This window comes from Castor canadensis, chromosome 9 (genome assembly GCF_047511655.1).
Source record: "Castor canadensis chromosome 9, mCasCan1.hap1v2, whole genome shotgun sequence".
Lineage (NCBI taxonomy): Eukaryota > Metazoa > Chordata > Mammalia > Rodentia > Castoridae > Castor > Castor canadensis.
Window position 1 is genome coordinate 90299287 of NC_133394.1, and position 22218 is coordinate 90321504.

Below are 22218 nucleotides of genomic sequence, written 5' to 3' on the forward strand. Positions count from 1 at the left end.
GACAACAAATTAAAAATTTGCTGTCCTTTATCAGGTATTTAGAGCCCATCCAGGGGCCACAGAAACACAGACAAATAGTTATGGGCACAGTATAATGTTTGGTACAGTTTGCCACCTTCTAACCTCAGAATCATCATAATGACTAAATATTTCAGAGTATCATGGAATACTTTTGAAAACCTACACGCTCCTAAAACAATAAAGTAATAAGAAGAGAGAATTATCATGGACCTAGAACTGTAGAAAAGGGAAATATGTTCTAGTCAAAACAACAGATGTTTTATTTGGGAATTTATAAATGCTATTTCTTTACTAATAGAAATAGATAACAGGTAGAAAAAGTGATGACTTAATTCTCTGAAGAAAGCAATATTAAGAGGTTGTTATATATCAAAGTACGATCGATTTTAATACTGGCTATTTGGAATGTTATATATTTATCAATTAAACACTGTAAGAAATGAGAGATTAAATTTTATGGCGATCATTACAGAAGACATTTTTCATAACATATCTGTCAACAAAAGAAGATTACAGAATAATGGTTTTCATAATACCCATCTTATCTCTGAATATACCCAGAATCCAAATCCTTTTCCCCACCTCCACTCTGCTCAGAGCCATCCTCTTCCCTGAATTCTGACACTGGCCTCCAACAGCTGTCACTTCCCCTATGGTCTATTTCAGCCCAGCAGCCAGCAGGAGCTCTTTACAGAGGACATTATACCTGTTCCCAACACTGCAATGGCCTTCCATCTCACACAGAGTAAAAAAGCCAAGTTCTCCCCATGGCCTGTGGGGGCCTGCCATGATGTGTGCTCCACCACACACACACTTCCCTCATCTGTGAATTCACATGGATTATTCTCACCTTTCAACACTGGACTCCAGCATTTCTTTCATAAGCACAGTCCAAACTCAAGTTGCTATGCCTCCCCCTCCTGACCTCAATGAATGGCACCTCCGAATTCTCAGAAACTAGGGTCTTTCCATATCAAACTGGCCACTGTGTCTCTAAATCTTCCTTTCTCTGTCTCTCTGACTTTTTTTTAACCATCTAAACTCTTTTTAAGAATACAGTACAATAGTGTTAGCTATATGCAAGGATCTCTAGAACCTTACCATCTTCCTGAAACTTCACATCCATTGAACAACTCCCCCTTTCTCTCTCCCACTTCTCTCACTCTTGACAACCCCCACTCTACTTCTTTTCCTAAGAGTTTGACTACTTTTAGATATCTTATGTAAGTGGAACCATATACAGTACTTAGCATTTTTTGTGACTGGTTTATTTCACCTCGCATAATGTTCTCAAGGCTCATCCTGTAGCATATAACAGGATTTCATCTTTTTAAAAGGCTGAATAATATTACAGTGTGCAAGTATATGTGTGTGTACATCACAGTTTATTTATTTACATTTTTTCCCTCTTTTTGGCAGCACTGGTGTTTGAACTCAGGGACTTCTACCATTTAAGCCATACCCCAGCCCCTTTTCTTTAGGGGGTGTTTGAAAAATTTCAAACAGGGTCTCTCACTTTTGCCTGGGACTGGTCTAGGTCTTTGATCTTGATCTCCTACCTATGCCTCCCAAGTAGCTGAGGTTACAGGCATGTGCCACCATGGTCAGACTATCACATTTTCTTATCTATTTAGCTGTTGATGAACATTTAGATTGCTTCTATGTCTTGACTATTGTGAGTAATTCTACAATGAATATGGGTGTGCAGGTATCTCCTCAAGATCTCCCTAGCCTCTCCCTAGCCCTGAACGCTTATTGCTACTGCATGAGGTTTGTGTCGTAACTTTTCTTGTTCTACATGATTGCATTAGTTCATTTGTTTCCTGGATAGCCCCATCCAGGGTGTTCTCTACCCTGCTGCCAGAATGATTTTCCTAAGCTCATCCCACATTTCTTCTATAAATCTTTCCATGTCTACTTGCCCCAATAGTTTTGCAGGACAAAATGGAAACTCCATCTTTTCTTTAAGGTCCTCCATAATCTGATTGTTGTTTTTGCTGCTTTTACTCCTGGTGATTACTCCTGGTGATTTATTCTCCAGCCAAATGAACTACCTGTAATTCTTCAACTATGCCATGTTCAGCGTCTCTATCTTGTTTAATCTGCTGCTTCTGTTTCCCGGGATGAAATTCCCCAATTTAGTCTAGTTCAGTGGTTCTTCAAGTGTGGTGCTGTGCTCAACAGCATTGCCTGGGAACTTGTTAGAAATGCAGATTCTTTACTCTACTACTGAATTGGAAGCTCTGGGGTGGGTTCTAGTAACCTGTGTTTTAACAAATTCTGCAGGTGATTTGAATACAGGCTTAAGTCTGTAATCTCAAGAACCCCGATCTTGAGATAATTTACACTCAACCAGCTTAGTTCCCCTCCTAGAGGAAGCCTTCTGGAACCTTCTTCCATGACTACTGCAAGAGATGTCCTCCCTTTTGCTCCTGTGTCATTGCTCTGTCCTGGTATTTATCACTGTTTATTTATTTGCCTGTCTCCTCTCTTAGACACAAAGATTCTTTAGAATAGAGACTATATTTTTAAGGTCAGAAAATCTCCAATGTCTTCCACAGCAGTTGTCACAAACTAAGAGCTCACAAGTGTTTACGGATGAATGTACAGAAGAATGGAAAAGTAGACTCCTATTTTTAAAAGCATAAGGCACATCTATATATGGAAATATCACTGGGAAACTCCCTGCACAGCTACCTTTATCTCAAACAAGCAAAAATGTCATTTTTTTCTTTTCTTTTTTCATTCTATAAAATCTACAACAGGAGGGCGGAACAGGTCCTGCTGGGGTGGGGGGGGCGGTGTTTGGTACCAGTGGGAGGGGGAGGTGGCAGGAAAGGGGGTAGGAGGGTAAATAAGGTGCAAAAACTATGTATATACGTATGTAAATGTAATACTGATACCTGTTGAAACTATTCTAGGAATATGGGAGAGGAATAAAGGAAAGCAATGGAGGGGGTGAATTCAAGTATGATATATTTGATACATTGTAAGAACTTCTGTTCTTACACACAATTACCCCCATCCAGAAAAACAATAAAGGAAAAAAATCATGCAAAAGAAAAAGCATATGGGCATACCCTCTGTACCTTTACCACAAGTATCAATAACATAGTTGACAAATGTTTAGATGAGTCCCAGTCATTGAATTGAAAGTGTATTTTGTCAGAGACCACAAGTATATCCTAGAGCAATCGCCCTAATTAGTGTCAAAAGAAACATAAACAGTATTGTAAGTAATGTAAGCTAAACACATTTTTTTGGTGGTACTGGGGTTTGAACTGAGGGCTTCACACTTGCTAGGCAAGTACTCTACCACTTGAGCCACACCTCCAGCCCTTTTTGCTCTGGTTATTTTGGATACAGGATCTCACTTTTTGCCTTGGTGGGCCTGGACCACAATCCTCTTATTTAAGCTTCTTGCTGTTGCTGGGGTGACAGGCACATGTCACCACATCCAGCTTTTTTCTGTTGAATTGGGGTGTTTCAAACATTTTGTCCAGGCTGGCGTGAAACTTATCCTCCTGATCTCAGCTTCCTATGCAGCTTTGATGACAGGAGCAGATGCACACCACCACGACCAGTTACTGGTTGAGATGGAGTATTGTGAACTTCCTGCTCCAGCTGGCCATGATCTACCCAATCTCAGCCTCCAAGAGGCTAGGATTACAGGCACGAGCTTCTGGAGCCCGGCAGCTCATCACATTTTATAGTAGACTAACTTTTGAGATGTCCTAAGTTTCAAATGGACAGACCTAATTTGCAAACCTGCAATCTGAGACCCTAAAGATTAACAAGGAAGAGTCTCTTCATAGCAATAAAGAGAAACACACCATTTTCATGGCTCCTGGCCTATTTTTTTCCCTTCTAAACTCAAAATAACACTGCATTAGCATCTGGCAAGAAATACATATGCACATTTTTCTTTATAGTTTAGAGAAAATTCTGATCCAAGTTCCTCCAGTCAGAATGACGAATTATAGACTTGATAGTGCTGCTGAATTATGATTTCTTTAAATTACGGTTTATGGTGGAAATACCGATACCAGCTATTCATTAAAAACTTTCTATTTTCCCCTTCACGTCTCTGTCATGCCCCAGACCCATAATTTTTGAAACTATCACTGCTCTCTTTGTTATGGCTCAAGGCTGATACACTACTTTGGAGTATAATTATGTGGGCGCTAACTAAAGTACGGATCCATGATAATTAATTTACAAGGGCTTGTATCCTGTGACTCTGTCTGGAAGAGCAGTCTGGCACTCCACCTACCTTAGACATAGACTGCTGATTGTCTGAACTGAGCTCCATGTGATAGTTTAGGTGAAACCATTGCTCACATCTTTCCAAGTGCCCCACTCCTTCCCACACAACACCCAAGACCTTCTGTGATGGGGGAATGACCTCTATATTCCCACCACGCCTTCTCTGCCTCCCTCATTTCAACAGTCTAATTGAACTACTTGCAATTTCCCAACTGTCATATTCCATCTACCCTAAGGTAACTCTGGGTCCTCCATGTGCTCTTTATACCTGTGGCGGCGCCCTTTGCTGTTACCCCTCAATCCCACACCACCTGCCCCCAAATTTTCACTTGGATAAGTAATTGCTACCTATCTCCCTGAATTCAGCATTGACATCACTTTCTTTAGGAAGTTTTTACAATACAGAGGAAACTTCTAATAGGGCTTTTAAAAATTGCTCCTAGTTTCTCCAGCTAGGTGGTGCTATAACTGGCTGAACAATGATATGGTCATAAACTTGAAATTTCTTCCAAGTATTCAAATTCTCCTTTCACCGGGAGGTTTTTTTTTTTTTTTTTTTGAAATGTGTTTACAGGGCTGCCTTTATTGGCACTGGGATCTACATTTACTGGGTCAAGCACTTCTACATCCGAAACCAGGGTACTTCATCAAATCTCATCATCACGCTGTGTGCCTCCTCCAACTGAGAACTGTAAGCCCTCCCACCCAACTCACCGTCATATGGAGAGATGACCCCAGGGAGAGTTTAGGCATCCCAGGTGTTTGAGGTAAGATTGCGATGTTGAACACACGGCTCTCTAGGTGGGCCTGGGCATCAGTGGCCCTGGACACCTGAAATACAAAGTTATCCTGGTGAGTCCCTCATCTTCTGCTGTGCAGAGCATGTTTGCACATGTGTAGTGTTGCCCTTCTCTACACCATCTCTCTTTGAATGCTGTGCTCCTGCACTGTAATTTTCATTCTGCCCTTCGTATTTTATTATTTATTTATTTTTGCAGTACTGGGTTTGAACTCAGGACCTCACACTTACTAGGCAGGTGCTCTACCATGTGTTACTTCTCCAGTCCTTTTTGCTCTGGTTATTTTGGAGATAGGATCTCACCCTTTGCCCAGGCTGATGCGAACCACATTCCTCCTATTTTAAATGTCTTGCCTTGCTGGGATGACAGGAATATATCACCACATCCAGCACTTTTTCCGATGAGATGAGATCTTGTAAACTTTTTTTGCCTGGGCTGGCTTGGAACCATACAATGCAATCCTCCTGATCTCAGTCTCTTGTGTAGTTTGGAACAGCAGGTGCATGCCACCACACCCAGCCATTGGCTGAGATGGGGTACTCACAAGCTTCCTGTTCAGATAGCCTGCAGCTGCGTCCTCCCCATTGCAGCCTCCCAAGTACTAAGATTACAGGTGTGAGCCAGGTGCCCAGCTTATTAATCATTTATTAATTATAAAAAGATACATAACCATTTTAGGTAATTCTGAAAATGCAAGAAAATAAATAAAAAATCATCTAGGATTTCACAACATAAAAGTTTGATTATTAATACAGAGGCATCCCAACGTAATCATTTTCCTGTGCAGACTTACCTAAATTTACACACAGTTGTCCATTCTAATTTTTTACTTAACACAGTACTGTGACATTTTGCTGTATCATTAACCATTTCTGATAACATAGTTTTTGAAGGCTAGATAAAGTTTTATTATGAACATATAAGATGATTCTTATTTCATTCCTTTCATCTTTATCCGCACAGATAGCTACACCCAGACACTAAATGATAAACCTTAGCCTCATGGCAGAACAAGACTAATAATATTTATAGTTAGGGTAGTAGTTCCAGAAGCAACATTTTCTTGCTTCAAAAATGCTGAAAATTGCTTTTGCTAGACAGCTTCTTGCTTCGTCCAAGACACTGAGCTGTTCCCTCAAGTCCTCCCTGTCTCTGCTGTTTGCCTGACCTCAGACTTGTCACAACAACTGTGTGACTTCCACGTTATGGGGATAGTGTACTTGAAGCTTTGAGACAGAAGGCGGGGACACCAGTGACACCCGGCAGAAAAACTGTCTTTATTTGGATCGCACCAGGTGCCTGGGGTCAAGTTTCAGAATATCCACATGTCTTCAAGGAGATTTAGCATCCCTATAAATGATATTAATGATAACAGCTATAATTCACTGATCATCAGGCATCGGATCAATACTGTACTAGCTGCTGTCTTCTTATTTCCCACAAAGTAATGTTATTATCTTTTTTTGTGTGTTTTTACAGATGAGGAAACTAAAGGTCAGAAAATTAAAGCAATGAGCCAAAGCTATAGAGCCAATAAGTGCTAGTATTAACCACCAAGTTTAATCCAAGTTGGATGCATAATTTTTTTCCTTGACCCAAATGACTCACTTTGTAGTTTTAGGAAATTAGGAAAGGGAAAAATGTGTTCTCCTACTTCTTAGTGTAAAAGAACAGACCATTGGTCAGGTAGTGAAACGCGGCATGTTACTAAGCAAATGGATCAGTCAGGCTTACCATAAAGACACTGATAATGAAATATGTTGGTATTTTTCAAACATATGCCAAGGTTGTGCCAATGTGATCCAAATTTACCAAATTTGGGCTATTTTCCTACACCTAAAATGACTGTGAATGTTTATGGTTTCTTCTCACTAGACCATCTCTATTTTAAAATGCCACTTGCACTCCATAAATCCCAAATCTTCCCTGTGAAGTAACAGATGGGATGCATTGATAGCTCATGACACCACATCAACATTAAAACAGAATAAAATCTGTGCAACTCATTATATTGCATTTCCTGCTTTAAAGAGAAAAAAACAAGGGAAGAAGAAAAAAAGAATCATTAGAATAGCATCTTTTTTTTTTTTTGGTTCAAATCCTGTAGGGATACTAAGATAAATGGGAAAAGTTGTTAACCATTTATTTTAGCACATGGCTGGAATGTCTGTGCATTTGAAATCAAAATATGAAGTAAGCCTATAAAGCAATGAGACTTTAAAAACAAACACAAACACTTTTATGTCCAGGAGAACATAATCTCAGAGTTGTTTCATACTTGCAATAAAGATGCTGTCAGTGTTTGAAATGCACTTTTTGGAATGCCTTCAGAGAGTACACAAATCACAGAATGCTGAGTTCACTGCCTCATAATTACTCCTGTCTTAACCAAAAATAATTACCACTCTTTTTCTAACAGAACTGATTCTGAATGACTTTTGGCTATTTTTCTGTATTTTTAAAGCTACAAAGCATGATACACTGTCAGCTATTGAGGAGATTGCAAAGAAGATCCCACACACTTTGAAAGCAATTTCAAACAGGAGTTCTAAACACATTTTTGTGCAAAAAGTATGAAGACTCTCCAAAACGAGCCACTTTTTAAGTAATAATGTTCAGTTGGACGTCTTAAATTCTACTGTTAGTTTTTTTAAATCAGTAACTTCTACTATCTTATTTTTTTTAATCTTATCTACTTAGTAATGAATTTGAAAAAGCAATCAAATATCATTTTAAACAGGTACCTAAAATTCCTTCCAGGGAAACTCTCCATATTGACAACATTATCTCTCTTTCAACCTCCATGAAAACAAAGGCAGAGCCATGGGTTCTAGTTTGTTGGAGTGACTTCTTTTGATTAAAATTTTTCTGACTTATTCTTTGATGACTGCTGCACTCTCCAGGTGCTCAACACAAGAAGTTAATTGGGCACAGGCCCAGAGCACTGGTCACTTAATGGACATTCGGTGTACTTAGTATAATCTTATTTTAATGGTTTCCAAATTTATCTCAACCTGCTTTCTGGAAAAGCACATGTTTTATGCAATAGAAGTTAGTCAGGCAAGGAAGATATATAAACGCCAGGCATCAGAAACAGAATGTATGATAATATTAGCAAGGGGAGCTACCATGGTTGGTTTATTCTCAACTGGATTCCTAAACTAAGGAAAAGTCTTAAACTTGGAGGTGATACTGCTTTAGCTGATCACCATGAACACATACACTTTCTCTGAGACTTCTCCAATTTCTTCTCTGTATTCCCACTTAAACACTCTTTCTCATTCATAATTCCTTATTCCTTTGTATTTCTGCCTAATTCCTTATTTCCATATTGTGCTTGCCAGGGGTTTTTCTAATTTTATCGGTCTTTTCAAAGAATTGGAATTTGTACTCATTTATCATTTCTAGCATTTTAAAATCAACCAATTCCTCTGCTAATCTTTATTAATTCTTTCTTCCTGCTCTCCTTGGGCTTTCCTTGTGGTTCTCTAGCTTCTTGAGTTAAATATTTAGTCCATTTGTTTTTGTGCTTTCCTGCTCAATAATAAGAGATGCCATCAATTTTCTTTTGAATACAATTTTGTCTGAATCATTTAAGTTTTGATAAGTTATTTCCTCCTCATCAATATTCTTAATACTTTACTGGCTTGATTTCCTTTAAAGCCTAGTAATTATTTGGAGAGACCATTTTAAATAGTCTAAGTTGTTTAAATTTTTTTGTTTATCTTTTTATTTTAAATTTCTAGCTATATTCATAAGGTCAGAGAATGTGCCTAAGTATAAACCTGTTCTTTAGTTTTTGGCAGGTCTCCTTATGGTCTAATATTTCATCCATTTTTATACATGGATATAACAAACCCCTAGGTAGTGTATACTGTTTGTCAGGCAGTAGTCTAAATGCTTTATAAGTGCTAATTCCTCATCTATTTCACAGGTGAGGAAACTAAAGCGCAAGCATATTGCCAAGTAATTTGTCTAAAGTTGTGTATCTCACAAGTGGCAGAACTAATACCCAAGCTACTGAGCTTGGCTGTTGTCCATAATCTTACCATAAGATGGTGAATGGTCCCAGCACATTCAAAATTGGTTTTCTCCATGTGGTATTTTTAAAGAATTTTTTCCTGAACACACTGGCCATTATTTAATATAAGCCTATTTGTTGTGGATGACTCTACACATGGAGACATTTGAATGGACAGATTAAAAACACTCTCTCTTAACGCTATTAATTGCAAGTTTCCCCCCTCCCCCACCCAACAGGCCATTGCAGAAAATGGCCTACATCCTTCATGAATAAGGGTGATAGCTTGCATCAGACTCAGAGAGGTCAGGAAGTAGAGGGCACCTGGAAGCGGAAGGAGTCACTCTGGGTTGGGGCTCCCGAGTGCCTGTACCACACGATGCCTTCGTTGATGTCTTGCTGGGTGAAGGTGCTGGTGGGGGTCACCATCCTCCCATCAGGCAGGTGCTGCCCTTCGTCGGCAGGACTGTCTGCAGGCATCTTCATCAAAAGGACCACCTCCCCTAGGGAACCACAAGCCACACAGTTAGGAAGGCTGAATCCACCTTTACACACAGAATTCTCAGTCTTTCAGCTGATAGAACCAAATGTCATTCAAGGGTGATTTATGTATAAAATTGCTGACTTGTATATCTGTTAAAATTATATAAGGAGACTCAAAGAGTAGTGTAGGCTGTAAACAGACACCTAAATACTGGGCACTGAATAGATTCATTTCCACACAGCTTTCTACATAACAGAAAATGCTTTCTAATGTTTAGGTATAAACACAACAAAAAATTAGAAAAATTCAGTAAAAGCTATTCTTGAGAGAGTTCTGCCAGATGAAAATATTACTCGCTAACACTACAAACATTTGGCAGGTGCTAACACTACTTTGTGTGATGATTGAAGCCCAACTCCACCACTCCCAACTGTATGAGCTTACTAACACTGCAAAAGCTTCTATTCTTCATGGTTAAAGTGAAAATAATACAGTGTGAGCAACCCTAATCTGAAAACCCAAAATCCTCCAAGAGCCAAACCTGTTTCAGTACCAACATGATGCTACAGTGGAAAATCCACATTGGATGGACCGCATGTGATTGGATATAGCCAGAATGCAGGCACATCAAAAATAATATATAAAATTTCTTTTAGGTTATGTGTATAAAGTATATATGAAACATAAACAAATTTCACATTTATACGCGGGTCTCACTCCCAAGATATCTCATTATGTATTCACAGATATTTCAAAAGCCACAAAAAAATCTGAAATCTGAAACTCTTCCAGTCTCAAACATTTTGGATAAGGGATACTTAACCTGTAGTACAAAGATTATTGGTCTTCCTTACTGCTCTTTCTATTTAATCCTCCAAATGATGTTATTATTTATCATCTCCTTTGTACAAATGAAGTTCTTTAGACTCTGAGGAGTTCAGAAACTTGCTGGAGGTCACACAATGAAAAGTAGATAAGTGGAGATTTGAAGCTGAAGCTCATATTCTAAGCCATGAAGCTTTGGTACCAATAAGCATTATTTTTCTGGTACATGTATCAGTGTTCACCCTGCTAAATAACTGATTATGTTTTCTTCTCCTCCAGTCTCTCTATTTTATTTGAACTGAAGTAAGGAAATATCACCAGTCTGTTTTTACTGCTTATTCTTCACTGAACCTACTATCATCTTAAGTAAGTTCACAAATACAGAGGTGTTAGAGAAACAATTAAAATTTCACAAGAAGAATATGCCTTCCAGAAGACCAAATTGAAAAAGGGGTGAACTGCTTAAAACAAGCTGTCTTCTTCTGCATCTAAGCATGAAATGGAGAGAGAGAGAGAGAGAGAGAGAGAGAGAGAGAGAGAGAGAGAGAATATGAGAATATAAGAGGGAGAGGAGGGAAGAATAGACTTGTCTGTTCCTCTGTATTTAAAATGAACTGTAGGATACTCAGCTCTGAATGCACTAGATATATTGGGTAATTGACAGCATGTTTTTTTCTCAAGATTGATAGCACATTTTGATTTCCCTAGAGAAATTTGTTTTCTTACTCAAAGTAAACACTTATTCTCATATTTATATGGACTAAATGCAAGTTAAAATGAGCATAACATTCTGGACAGTAATGAAGTACTGAAATAAGAGGAAAACATCAGGACTCTGCTTTATAAAATCATGTGAACAATCAACTCCTTATGGTTTTCTTTCTTGTATGATTTTTCACTTGTCCCCAAGTCAAAAATTCCATTACCAATCTCTCCCAGTTCAAATTCTGCTCATAAGATGCTGTTAGTAGACATGGCTTCCCAGGATGTGTGCTGTTTATAAGTGTGAGTACAGCTGCGAAATATGGTGGAAGGAGATTGGCACACAGAAATATGAATAGGACAGAAAACAGTCAACTGCTGATTTCTTAGACATTTTGCTTTACAATAGAAAAACAAAGCAGAATTTTCCTAACAAAATGAAAGAAGTAAATCTATTTTTCATGTTGAAATCATTTCTATGCTATATAGATTAACAGGTGTCATAGGATAGTGGTTACCTCCATCCATTTCAACTCAATAAATAGTGTTTGAGTACACATTGGGTGTTATTTACTATGCTAGGCCCTTCAGGAATATGTGAATGGGGGATTATCAAAGATAAGTCAGGTGCAATTTCTACCCTGAATATCAGTCCCAGAGGGAACTGGGAGCCAGTGGGAGATTCTCAGCAGGTGAATGGTATGACCTAACTTAGAACACATAATGATATATGTGATCAGAATATAGAATGTCTATATAGCTTAAATGTCACGTTAATGAGACTGGAATTTATTCTATAAAAATGGTAACAACAATAAGTAACATTTATCCAGGCAGTCTGACAAATTATGAGGATAGTACAAAATCCAGAGTAGAGATGGAGACCTGAATGAAGGCAACAGAGATAAGACTGGAAATAAATAAACAGACACAAGTCACTGAGAAAACAGGAGCAATGCAACTTGACAAGTGTGGCTGTGAAGGATAAGAGAGAAGGGAGACAAAGAAAATCACCTCTTAGGGTGGTGACTGGATGCCATGGATGGGCATGATATAGAGGATGGACAGGGTGGAGGGAGGATGAAAGATGAAGAGTTCAATGCGGTATATGTCAAATATAAGAGCCATGAGCAGAGAAAAAGAAATACCAAGTATTTTGTGCAATACACCATGGAGCGATGACAGATAACATTTTGGGCAGTTCCTCACCTTTGCTTTTATTGTAATATAGTTACAAGGAAATGACACTTTATATATATGAAATTCCAGGTTTAAAAAACAGAAAATCATCTCTACTTGAGATTTTCTTTTCATTGAAGTTTATATTTCAACCAAGAATTCTGAAGAGAAAAAAATCATTACTTTTTAAGAACTAGAATCTCAATGAATTATGTTGAGATTGAGAGCATTTTGGGGTTTTTTTTTTTTGGTGGTACTGGGGTTTGAATTCAGAGCTTCACACTTGCTAGGCAGGAGCTCTACCACTGGAGCCACTCCACCAGTCCTAAGAGAGTGTTTTTATTAATACTTTATTGCTATGATAAATAACTTGAAATTGACAGTGAGTTAGATTAAATCAGATTCTCCCACAGATGATGCTCAAAGTACTTCATTTCATTCACTTGCAAACCTGGGAAGGAGATAAGGGTACAAGTATTTATCAACCTGTCTAAACTTACATTTGAAAACAGTGGAGAGCCTGGCAGTGGTTAAATTTAGGTCTTTTAGGCACATACTATGCAAGTAATTTATATTTTGCTCCATTCCAAGGTCAGTTTGTCACAAAAAGCCTAAAGCCCAACTTGAACATTCTTAAAGTGATGAGGAGTTCAAGGTAGCCAGGAGCCAGGGAGGTAAGGAGTCCACAGAAGCATCTCACTGGGGTTGATGGATGTAAGTAGATTTGTGTTAAGTGGGTGTCTAGTTCCCACCACTTTTCCACTCTTGAATGGTTCCCTAGGGTAATGTGATTTGATTATTACTAATAGGAAGATCTGGAAACACAGAGATTAAGTTCATGGGAAGAAGTTAATTAAGAGCTATAGTAGGAAAGAGTCACAGTAAAGCTTACATGGCCTTTATTAAGCTGAAATGGCAAACTTTTATCTGCTTAAAAACATTGAATTCACTATTGTCCTGTTAAATACTTAATCAAATCTGGGATGTTTCTATGGACTCGGGGGCTTAATTTTTGTTTCTCAATAGTCAAAATAAAGTTAGGAATTTAATCACAAGAGTTATGGGTTTTTCAGAGATGAAAAGGACTTATAAGTTATTTAGCTTACAAGCAGTAGTTGAAAGTAGGATGAGAACAGGATATTTATTAATTACAATGGGAAAATAGTAACATTGCAGGGGAGAAATCTGGCAGATATTACTTTAACCAAGTGATGAAAGTTAATATCACCAGTAAGACAGTGACACCCTGGATATGATGTGCTGAAAGTAGGAAAAGCATAACCTAAATCTAGTAATGAGAAACCATTGGACAAACCCAAATTGAGCACTGTCCTACAAATATCTGATCAGTGCTCTTCAAAAGTGTCAAGGTCATGAAAGATAAAACCAGAGGAACTGTGAGACATTGGAGGAAACCAAGGAGGCACAACAATTGCATGCAGCCCAGGATTCCAGATTGGGTCAGAAAAATGGCAGTAGTGGGAGGACTACTACTGAATAAGGCTATGGGTTAATTAATGGTATTGAGTCAATGTCAATTTCCTAGTTTCAAAAATTGCTCTATAGTTATGTATGATATTAACATTAGAAGACTGGTAAAGGGTATTCAAGAACTCATCATACTGTTTTTATAACTTTTCAGTAAATCTAAATTTGTTTTAAAATAAAAAGCTAAAAAAAAAGTCCTGACCTAATTTCTGAAAGAAACCTATGGCCCAGGGGGGTATACTTGCCTTCTCAAGGTTACACAGTTTAATAAATGACATCTTTAGTAGACCATTTTATAATTATAGTATTAATTATTATTTTTTTTTAGTCTTTTCTTTTTTGGTGCTGGGATCGAACCCAGGGCCTCATGCAAGTATCAATTCTTGATTAGGCTATTCTAAGTAAAACCCTACCACTTGAGCCACACCCCATCCCAGATTAGCTTTCTGATTTTTTTTTTTTTTTTGGACATTGGAATTATTTTTAAATAGACTAAAGTTAACTTTTTCTGCACTACAGAAAAATACATAATTTTTCAAATGTGGCAGCCCAGAGGAAAAACAGATTACTCTTTCTTTGCTATTTAATGTGCCAAGTGAACTTTCACTTTTAATGACTATCATTTCAATGGTTAGATAATCAGTTTAAGTGTTTAAAAAAATTTACCTAACCAGATGAGGTGGTATGTACCTGAAGTCCCAGCATTTGGGAACCTGAGGTGGAGGGATCACTTGAGCCCAGGAATTCAAGATCAGCATGCGGCAGCAAAAAGAGTGTGACCCTGCCTCAAAAATTAAATTTAAAAAAAATCACACAAAAACCCTTCCTGGTCCTTTATCTTTATAGCATTTTGTTACACAGACTCAATTCTTTCTTTTATATCTTTAAATCATTTCAAATACACTTACAGTGTTTACATAAACACTCATAGTGTGTATAAGATTGTTCCTTTATTTGAAATTCTTGGATTTTAATCCTGTTTGTTTTGGTCATGGTAAATAGATTGTTTCTTCCTGTGTTCTGTGGCTTTAAAATCTGTGCTAATGGTCAGTGGCTTTATCTGGGAGAGTCCTGTGTGGCCTGGTTGAGGGTGGGCCTCCTACAGAAGTTTCTGTAAGCAATACAAGAAGTATCATTGGCCCAAGACTGATTTTCATATCAGATCTAATTTATGAGTATCTTGGACAAACCATGTGATGTTACTTATCCTTCAATCTGCAGGATAAATAGGCTTGAAGTTCCAAATTCACAACAGGCTTTTTTGTTCTACTCTCAAGCCTAAGAAAGACAGGCAGGTTTCCTTGCCATTTGTGCTGGTGAGGTTCTTACTTCCTATTCTGTCACTCTGGTGAAGGAATGTCCTTCCTGAGTCCTAGTTTTAGGTAGAACTTACTTCCAACTCCCTGCCTGTGCACAGGTCTGAAATCCTAGCCCCCACCACCCTTCTCGGGAAAGCTGTGCCGTTAGCTCATGCACAGGTGGCCTTTGTTGCTGGCACCTAGAGATTTCCGTCTACTCTTAGGAGGTCAGCTATGAACACCTTGTAATTGCTGCTGTATTTTATCCAGCATTTCTAGGTGATGACAATGGGAAATTTCTCAAGTTGTTGTATTTAATATCTTCTTGGAAGAAGTAACAATGGAGAGCATTAAAAAATGCTTCTGTGTAATTTTTTTTAAAGCCTTATCAAGAAATCTGGAGATGGTCTAAGAAGGATAGAGGAAAAGTTTGAGAGCCTGGTCTTTGGTTTATCCCACTTCCCTCACATGCAAAATTATTTAAAAACTTAAATTAAGTGTTAGGTGTTATATATAAATATATACATTATACATGTTTATAAAATTTAGAATAATACCTACAAAGGTATACAGTATGATAACTATTATGATTATTCTTGTTTTTAAAGAGAGATGTAAGGCTGGGTGAATCCCAGATATTCGGGAAGCAGAGGCAGGAGGACTGTGAGTTTGAGGCCAGACTAGGCAGTTAGTGAGACCCTGTCTCTAAAACAAAATAAAAACAAAAGATCTGGTGGGGGGTAGTAGAGCACTTTGAGAGAGAGACTGAGAGAGAGAGAAAGAGAGAAAGAGGGAGAAGTATTAGAAAGTTAAGTTTACTTGAATTGCAAATTCGCCCATGGCATTGCACAAAAGCAAGTCTTAGACCACTGAATGCAAAGATAAAGTCATACCAAAGAAAAAACATTACCAAATTGGGGGTGGTCCTGTGTAATCTTGTAGATGATATCTTCAGCTCTGGCACCTGGAGCTTCTGCCTGTAAGATTCTATTGGTAATCTGCAGCATCCCTCCTTCAGGAACCCACACCACTGAGTTAGCCACGAGCCGAAGAGCTCCATCATTCTAGAATAAGGAAAAGTACAGAACTGGGTACAAGCAGAAAAAGAAAACACAGATCCTTAAAAACATAAATTATCAAGTTGGGCATGGTTGGCGATGCACACCTGTAATCCCAGCACTTGTGAGGCTGAGGCAGGATGATGATGAGTATGAGGCCAGCCTGGCATTCCCTAAACTCTTGTTACAAAAAAGAAAAGTGTGTGTGTGTGTGTGTGTGTGTGTGTGTAAGTTATCAGGTCCTACTGTTGCTAAAGATCATCTAATAAGAAAGATTCATTGCCTAGAGTCACACTGTGAGCACGTGTATATATTTTGTGTGTGTGTATATATATATATATATATATATATATATATATTTGCATGTGCACATCTTTTTTTCTTGTCATCAACAAGCAACATGTCAGTGAGGAAGACTACGCCTCTCCATTTCTTTCTTTTATTTGTCTATCTACTTCCTCTGTCCATTGTCCACCATATTTAAAAATTATTCTTTAAGCACCTATTATCTGCTTCTCCTTCTCAGGAGAACTGAAATATACAAGGACGTCTGAGGCAGGGCTTCAACTTGTGACCTTTTTTTCTAGTGAGAGAGGCACTCACATAATTAGGATGCTTTACAAGTCATGCTCCTAAGAAGCCTGAACAAGGAGCTGTGGGAAAATAATGGAAGGAGGTCTTGGGAAGATTTTTCTAAAGAAATATTTGATTTTTGAATAACAAAAATGGGCTTTCTGTGGAGAGAAGTGGTGAAACAAATTCTAGGCAGAGGGATTAACTTAAGCAAAGGCAAAGATGGGAGAAAGACACTGTGTGTCTATATTAATAGAATATTTGTTTGGTGCCAGTAGAATACAGGAAAAGTGAATAAAAAGTGACACCATCTTAAAGAAAGCTAGGAAAAAGTCTCAATTTATCTTACAGCTGGAAAGAACACAGGAATGAAGGAACTGGGATGGTCAGACTGGCGGGCTGATCAGTCTGCTTTAAAAAGACAGACTCCAAGGGCGAGGTGGAGGCGACTTAGCATTGGGATGAACCTGGAGCTGTGGAAACATATAACAAGTTATTGCAGTGGCTCAGGGGACAGAAGATGAAGGTCTATTCAAGTGGGAATGAATCGTCAGAAGCAGATTCTAGAACACCACAGAAGCAGAACTGATGGGCCGGGTGGCTGATGGAAAGTGAAGCAACAAAGTTAGAAGTAGCTTTTTCTCTCCCGAGAAAGCAACCATTTTAATTGCTAAAGCTAATGTCATTAAATGCTGCCATTCCTGATTTACAAGGTATCTACCCTCTTCCTAAGCCTCATAATTGATATTTTCTAGAGAATGAGATTAGCAAGGCTGCCAGTGTTCAGTTTTCATACTTCAAAAACTATTGAATCTGGTATTTTAAAATAGGGCACTTCGGAAGGGATGGTTCTCTAAATTACTGTTATTACTTTCAAATACTCCAATACACAACAGAGCAAACAGCACTCTCACAAGGAGAATTTTCAGAAGAGAAGACAACTATTCATTTGCAGTCACTGGCACTTGAGTATTTCACCTCTCAGAAGGCAGTCATGGTTAGTTTAATCACACATACCAGGAAACTGAGTCAAACGTACCCAGGACAAAAGTGGCAAAGTCACCTTCTGTCCTGATTGCTGTGCAAGGGCAAAATCCTAGAGAATTTTCTCCTTTCACAATGGATATAGCATATTATTTACTAAAACATCAGAGTATGCCAGAAATTCTGTATATACAGAATTTTGGCAGAAAAGGCTCTAACTCCAACCAAGTTCGATATATCGTGAAACACTTGGGCCCAGGTTTCTTAACTGCTAAAAATCTAATAGCAGCAGCCTCATCAACTTTGATTTTCATTGTAGAGATCAATTACATACTAATAACCACATTTACTGGACTAAAAGGCAACATAGCTTTTTATATTCCAAACAAGTTAAGCACTATGGCCTCAGTGTACATCCTCAGATGGCTCTCCACAGCATCTTTATCTTACCTATACTTTTAGCAGTACAGTTCTCTGTAACTCCTGTGTGACTGTAACTATTTAGGAGGCAATACAACTTGCAACTTAGTGCCTAGAGAACAGCAGTATTTGGAAGCGAACTAAAATATACAGAATTTTAGGCTATATCCCAGATCTTCTGAATCAAAATCTGCGCCCAGGAGATGTGCAGTCAGGCCAAAGTATAAGAAATATGACCAGGGGTAGAGATTACATTGTTCTAGAGTGACTTTCCTGAAAGTCCACAGGTGGGTCTTTTTGAATATTAGAATATATATATACAGCACCATATATATTCTTAAGGACTGAATTCAGTACTTAAAGAAAAAATTGATAACTACTAAGGACAAGAAGTATAATTCATGGATGTCAACAAGATGGCAGAATAGGAGGTTCCAACCCCTTGGCCTCCACAGAAAGCCTGATTTTATCAACCACCACAGATGACAGTGCCTTCAGGGGAGGCCAAGAGTTCAACTGAAAGGTTCTAGCACCTTAGTGAAGAAAAAAAAAGTCCAAAAGTAGATGTGCTGGAGAGGGTAAGAAGAAAAGTTTCATTTTACCCATATCACCCTCATACAAGAGAATGCAGCTAGAGGTCTTTGAGCCTGTGATTTCTTCCACAGGGGAAATGAGAGCAAGGCGAGCACCCAGATTCTTCAGCCTTGTGGGACAGTTCCCAAGATACCTACCATGTCTCTCCCCATACATAATGTCAAGGAGATTGGCTTGACTAGATATTCTGGCAACTTAGTAGGAACAGGGGAAACAGAGAGGAGTTCATAGTAACAACCTTTCAGAGCTCAACAAACAGGTGAAAATCCTACTGACCAGCTCATGAACTCCACCAAGAGCCCTGTCCATGAACCTGATAAGATGCTCCAATTATAGTCTCCCCAACTCATCAGAAAGCACACCCAACACTCCACGTATGCCCCTTCCATGGCCAGGGCCATGGTCTATGCTCCCTCCATAGACAATGCAATGCAGGCCTCTGCAGAGAGTCCATGTGACCTCCAGACAGCACACAGATGTCAAATCACCTTGAACAGGTCAAGGCACTGACATAAGGAAAATAAATGAGCTTTTATTTCAGATTTCAGAAGGTCAATGAAAATCCTAAGACTATCCCTAAAGAGAAAACAAAAAGAGTAGAGTAGGCATATCAAGAGAAATAGTCTGCAAGAGCTTCAAAATCCTAAGCTGAACTGAGTGATGATGGTCTTTCTCTTCTGAAGCCAGGAAATAAAGACTGAAGGAAGTCACTGGTTACTCAAATGCAAGGCTTCTGGGACACAGAAAAAAAAAAAAATCAAGGAAACAAGATGTCACCCTAGCAAGAAAATAAAGCCACAGTGGCTGGCCCTAAAGAAACAGAGATCTATGCACTACATGACAAGGCACGCAAAAAAAAAGAAATCTTGAAAAGTACAATGAGTGACAAGAGAACACAGACAGAAAACTAAACAAAAATCAGGAAAGTAAAATGAAAAGTTCAACAAACAGAAGCCATAAAAAAGAACCTAACAGAAATTCTGGAACTGAAGAATAAAATGAATGAGGTAAAAATATTCAAGAGCGCTTCAATAGCAGACTCCATTAAGAGAAAAAAGAATCAGTAAGCTTGAAGAAATATCATTTGAGAAAAAGAGCAGAGAAGGAGTAAAGGACAAAAAGTTTATTTAAGAAATAGTAATATGATAAAATACCTTATATTTATGCATGACAAGTCATAATAAAACACATTATTTTGCATAATTAATATATGCTAATAAAAAGAAATTAAGCTGAAAAGAAAAAAATGACAAAAAACCTTTCCGAATCTGAGGAGGGAAATGAATGTGTAGATCAAGGAAATCTAAACAAACTGAACCTAAGGAAGTCTTCACCAAGACACATAATAGTCAAATTTTCAAAAGTCAATGACAAAAAGAGAACTTTGAATGTGGGAACAGAAAAGCAACCCATCACATACAAGAGAAAACCCTCAGAGGATTTCTCAGCAGAAGCTCTGTAGGCCAGGACAGTGGAATGATTTGGTCAAAGTGCTTAAAGAACAATAATAATTTATTGACAAAGTTGCCATTCATAAATGAAGGTGAGGTAAAGACTTTCCTAAACAAAAGCCAATAGAGTTCATCGCAACTAGGTCTGTCTCATAAGAAATACTAGAGTTCTTCAAGTTCAATGAAAGAATGTGAATTAGCAACATGAAAACACCTGAAAGTTAAAAAAGTCACTGTTCAAGGAAAGTCCAGTTGGCCTTCTGTATCCATGGTTCCACACCCATAGATTCAACCAATTGTAGATTGAAAACATTCAGACAAAAATGTCATCTTTACTGAAGACATATAGACTTTTTTCTTGTCATTATTCCCCATGCAATACCAATACCATATAACTATTATATACATGGCATTTACATTACATTCAGTATTATGAAGGCTCTAGTATAAATGTTAAAAGCAAAAAAGTATTAAAGTTAACTACAGCTATAGAAATTTGTTGGTGGATTCATGACATAAAGATATATATATTGTGACACCAATAACTTAAAATGGTGAGGGGCTGGGAGAAGTAAAAGTGGAGAGTCTTGTGTATGATTGAAGGTAAGTTGTTAATCTGCTTGGACTATTAGAACTAGAGGATGTTTTGTGTAAGTCCCAGGGTAGTCACAAAGAAAAATCTGCAGTAGATATAGAAAGATAAAGAGAAAGGAATCAATGCATAAAAAATTCAACAAATCACAAGGAAACACAATATTGTTCAACCTTTAAAAAGGAAGGAAATCCTTCATTTGTCACAACATGGATCTGGAGGATAGTTGGCTAAGTAAAATAAGCCAGACACCAAAAGACAAAAACTGTAATATCTCACTTATATGTGGGATCTAGTCATAGAAACAGAGTAGAATGATAGGAAAGGGTAGAAATGGAGAGATAATAGTCAAATAATAAAAAGTTTCAGTTCATAGCAAGATAAGCTATGGAAATCTATACAGCACAGTGTCTATTGCTACCAGTACTGCTAAGAAGAAGGATCTCATGTTACGTGTTCTTACCATAAAGATAAATAATAATATTAAGGGATCAGGAAGAAACTTTGGGTGTCTGTAATGGTCTTATAAGTGATTATCTCCAAACACATTGTGTTGTCTACATTAAATATGTAGACCTTTTCTTCCTTTTTTATTTCGTGAAAAATGTGTACTTAGAATTAGTCAGGTGAACTCAGATGACTTGATTTTTTTGGGTGGTGGGAAATATCTTAGGGCCTTGTGCTTGCTAGGTAGGCACTCTGTGGCCACTCCGCCAGCACACGTCATTCCAATTGTGTTGGCAATACTCAAGACATCACAATCAGGAGCCAGCAGAACATATGACACTTCAATCCATCAGGCCTGATTGGGGTATTGACCTTAGCCACCTGTGTCATGGTGCTCTTTGCAGCCCATTTGATATGGTGCTTGTTGGAAAACATGGAATGCTTCATGAGTTTGCATGTCATATTGTGCAGAGGCCACAAGAAGTTTCTCTGTATCATTTCCATTTTAGTATATGTGCTGCCTGAGTGAGCACTAGAGCTTTTTACTTTTTACTAAATAAAGTAGTTTCAAAAAGCAGTATAAATCTTCCCATTTATCATGATTAAGTGATAGTTGCTTTTATTGTTTTCTTTTGGGAGAGGGTAGGGGAATATTGAAGAAGAGATGGATAGAAGTATATACACCATCTTTTCTAGAGCTAATATGTTTTTTTAAAATTGAACCTAATTTCCACTAGTTCTGACAATTTAGAATTACTTTATTTCCTTAAAGTTTTTTTTCTCTGCACATTGGTCCATATATCCCTGTCATCTCCAGATGAGAGCAATATTACCAGTTGAACAATACCCTGTACAGTGGAGTTTTATATGTTCTCCAGAGTACATTAGCCAGAATGAAATCCCAACAAGTAAAATTGAGGGCATGATTATAACAACACTTTAAGTTAAATAATTCTTCTAATTCATTTCATAGAACAATAGTCACATAGAAATGTTGGTAATAAAGTTTAGCTAT

The 22218-nt window shown here is 37.9% G+C and overlaps 1 protein-coding gene and 1 non-coding gene across 3 annotated transcripts in view; both read right to left on the minus strand.

Annotated features, from left to right (window-relative positions):
* Positions 1-22218, minus strand: part of Fras1 (Fraser extracellular matrix complex subunit 1) — a 424489-nt gene that overhangs the window by 117104 nt on the left and 285167 nt on the right. For both annotated transcript variants that reach the window (XM_074041924.1, XM_074041925.1), the window contains 3 exons: positions 15995-16148; positions 9433-9611; positions 5002-5118 (listed from right to left, as the gene is read on the minus strand). In XM_074041924.1, the coding sequence (XP_073898025.1) occupies positions 5002-5118; positions 9433-9611; positions 15995-16148 (450 nt within the window). The remainder of the gene's footprint in view (positions 1-5001; positions 5119-9432; positions 9612-15994; positions 16149-22218) is intronic.
* LOC141411194 (U6 spliceosomal RNA) lies at positions 21631-21736 on the minus strand. Its single transcript, XR_012436026.1, has one exon. It is a non-coding gene; the product is annotated as a U6 spliceosomal RNA (small nuclear RNA).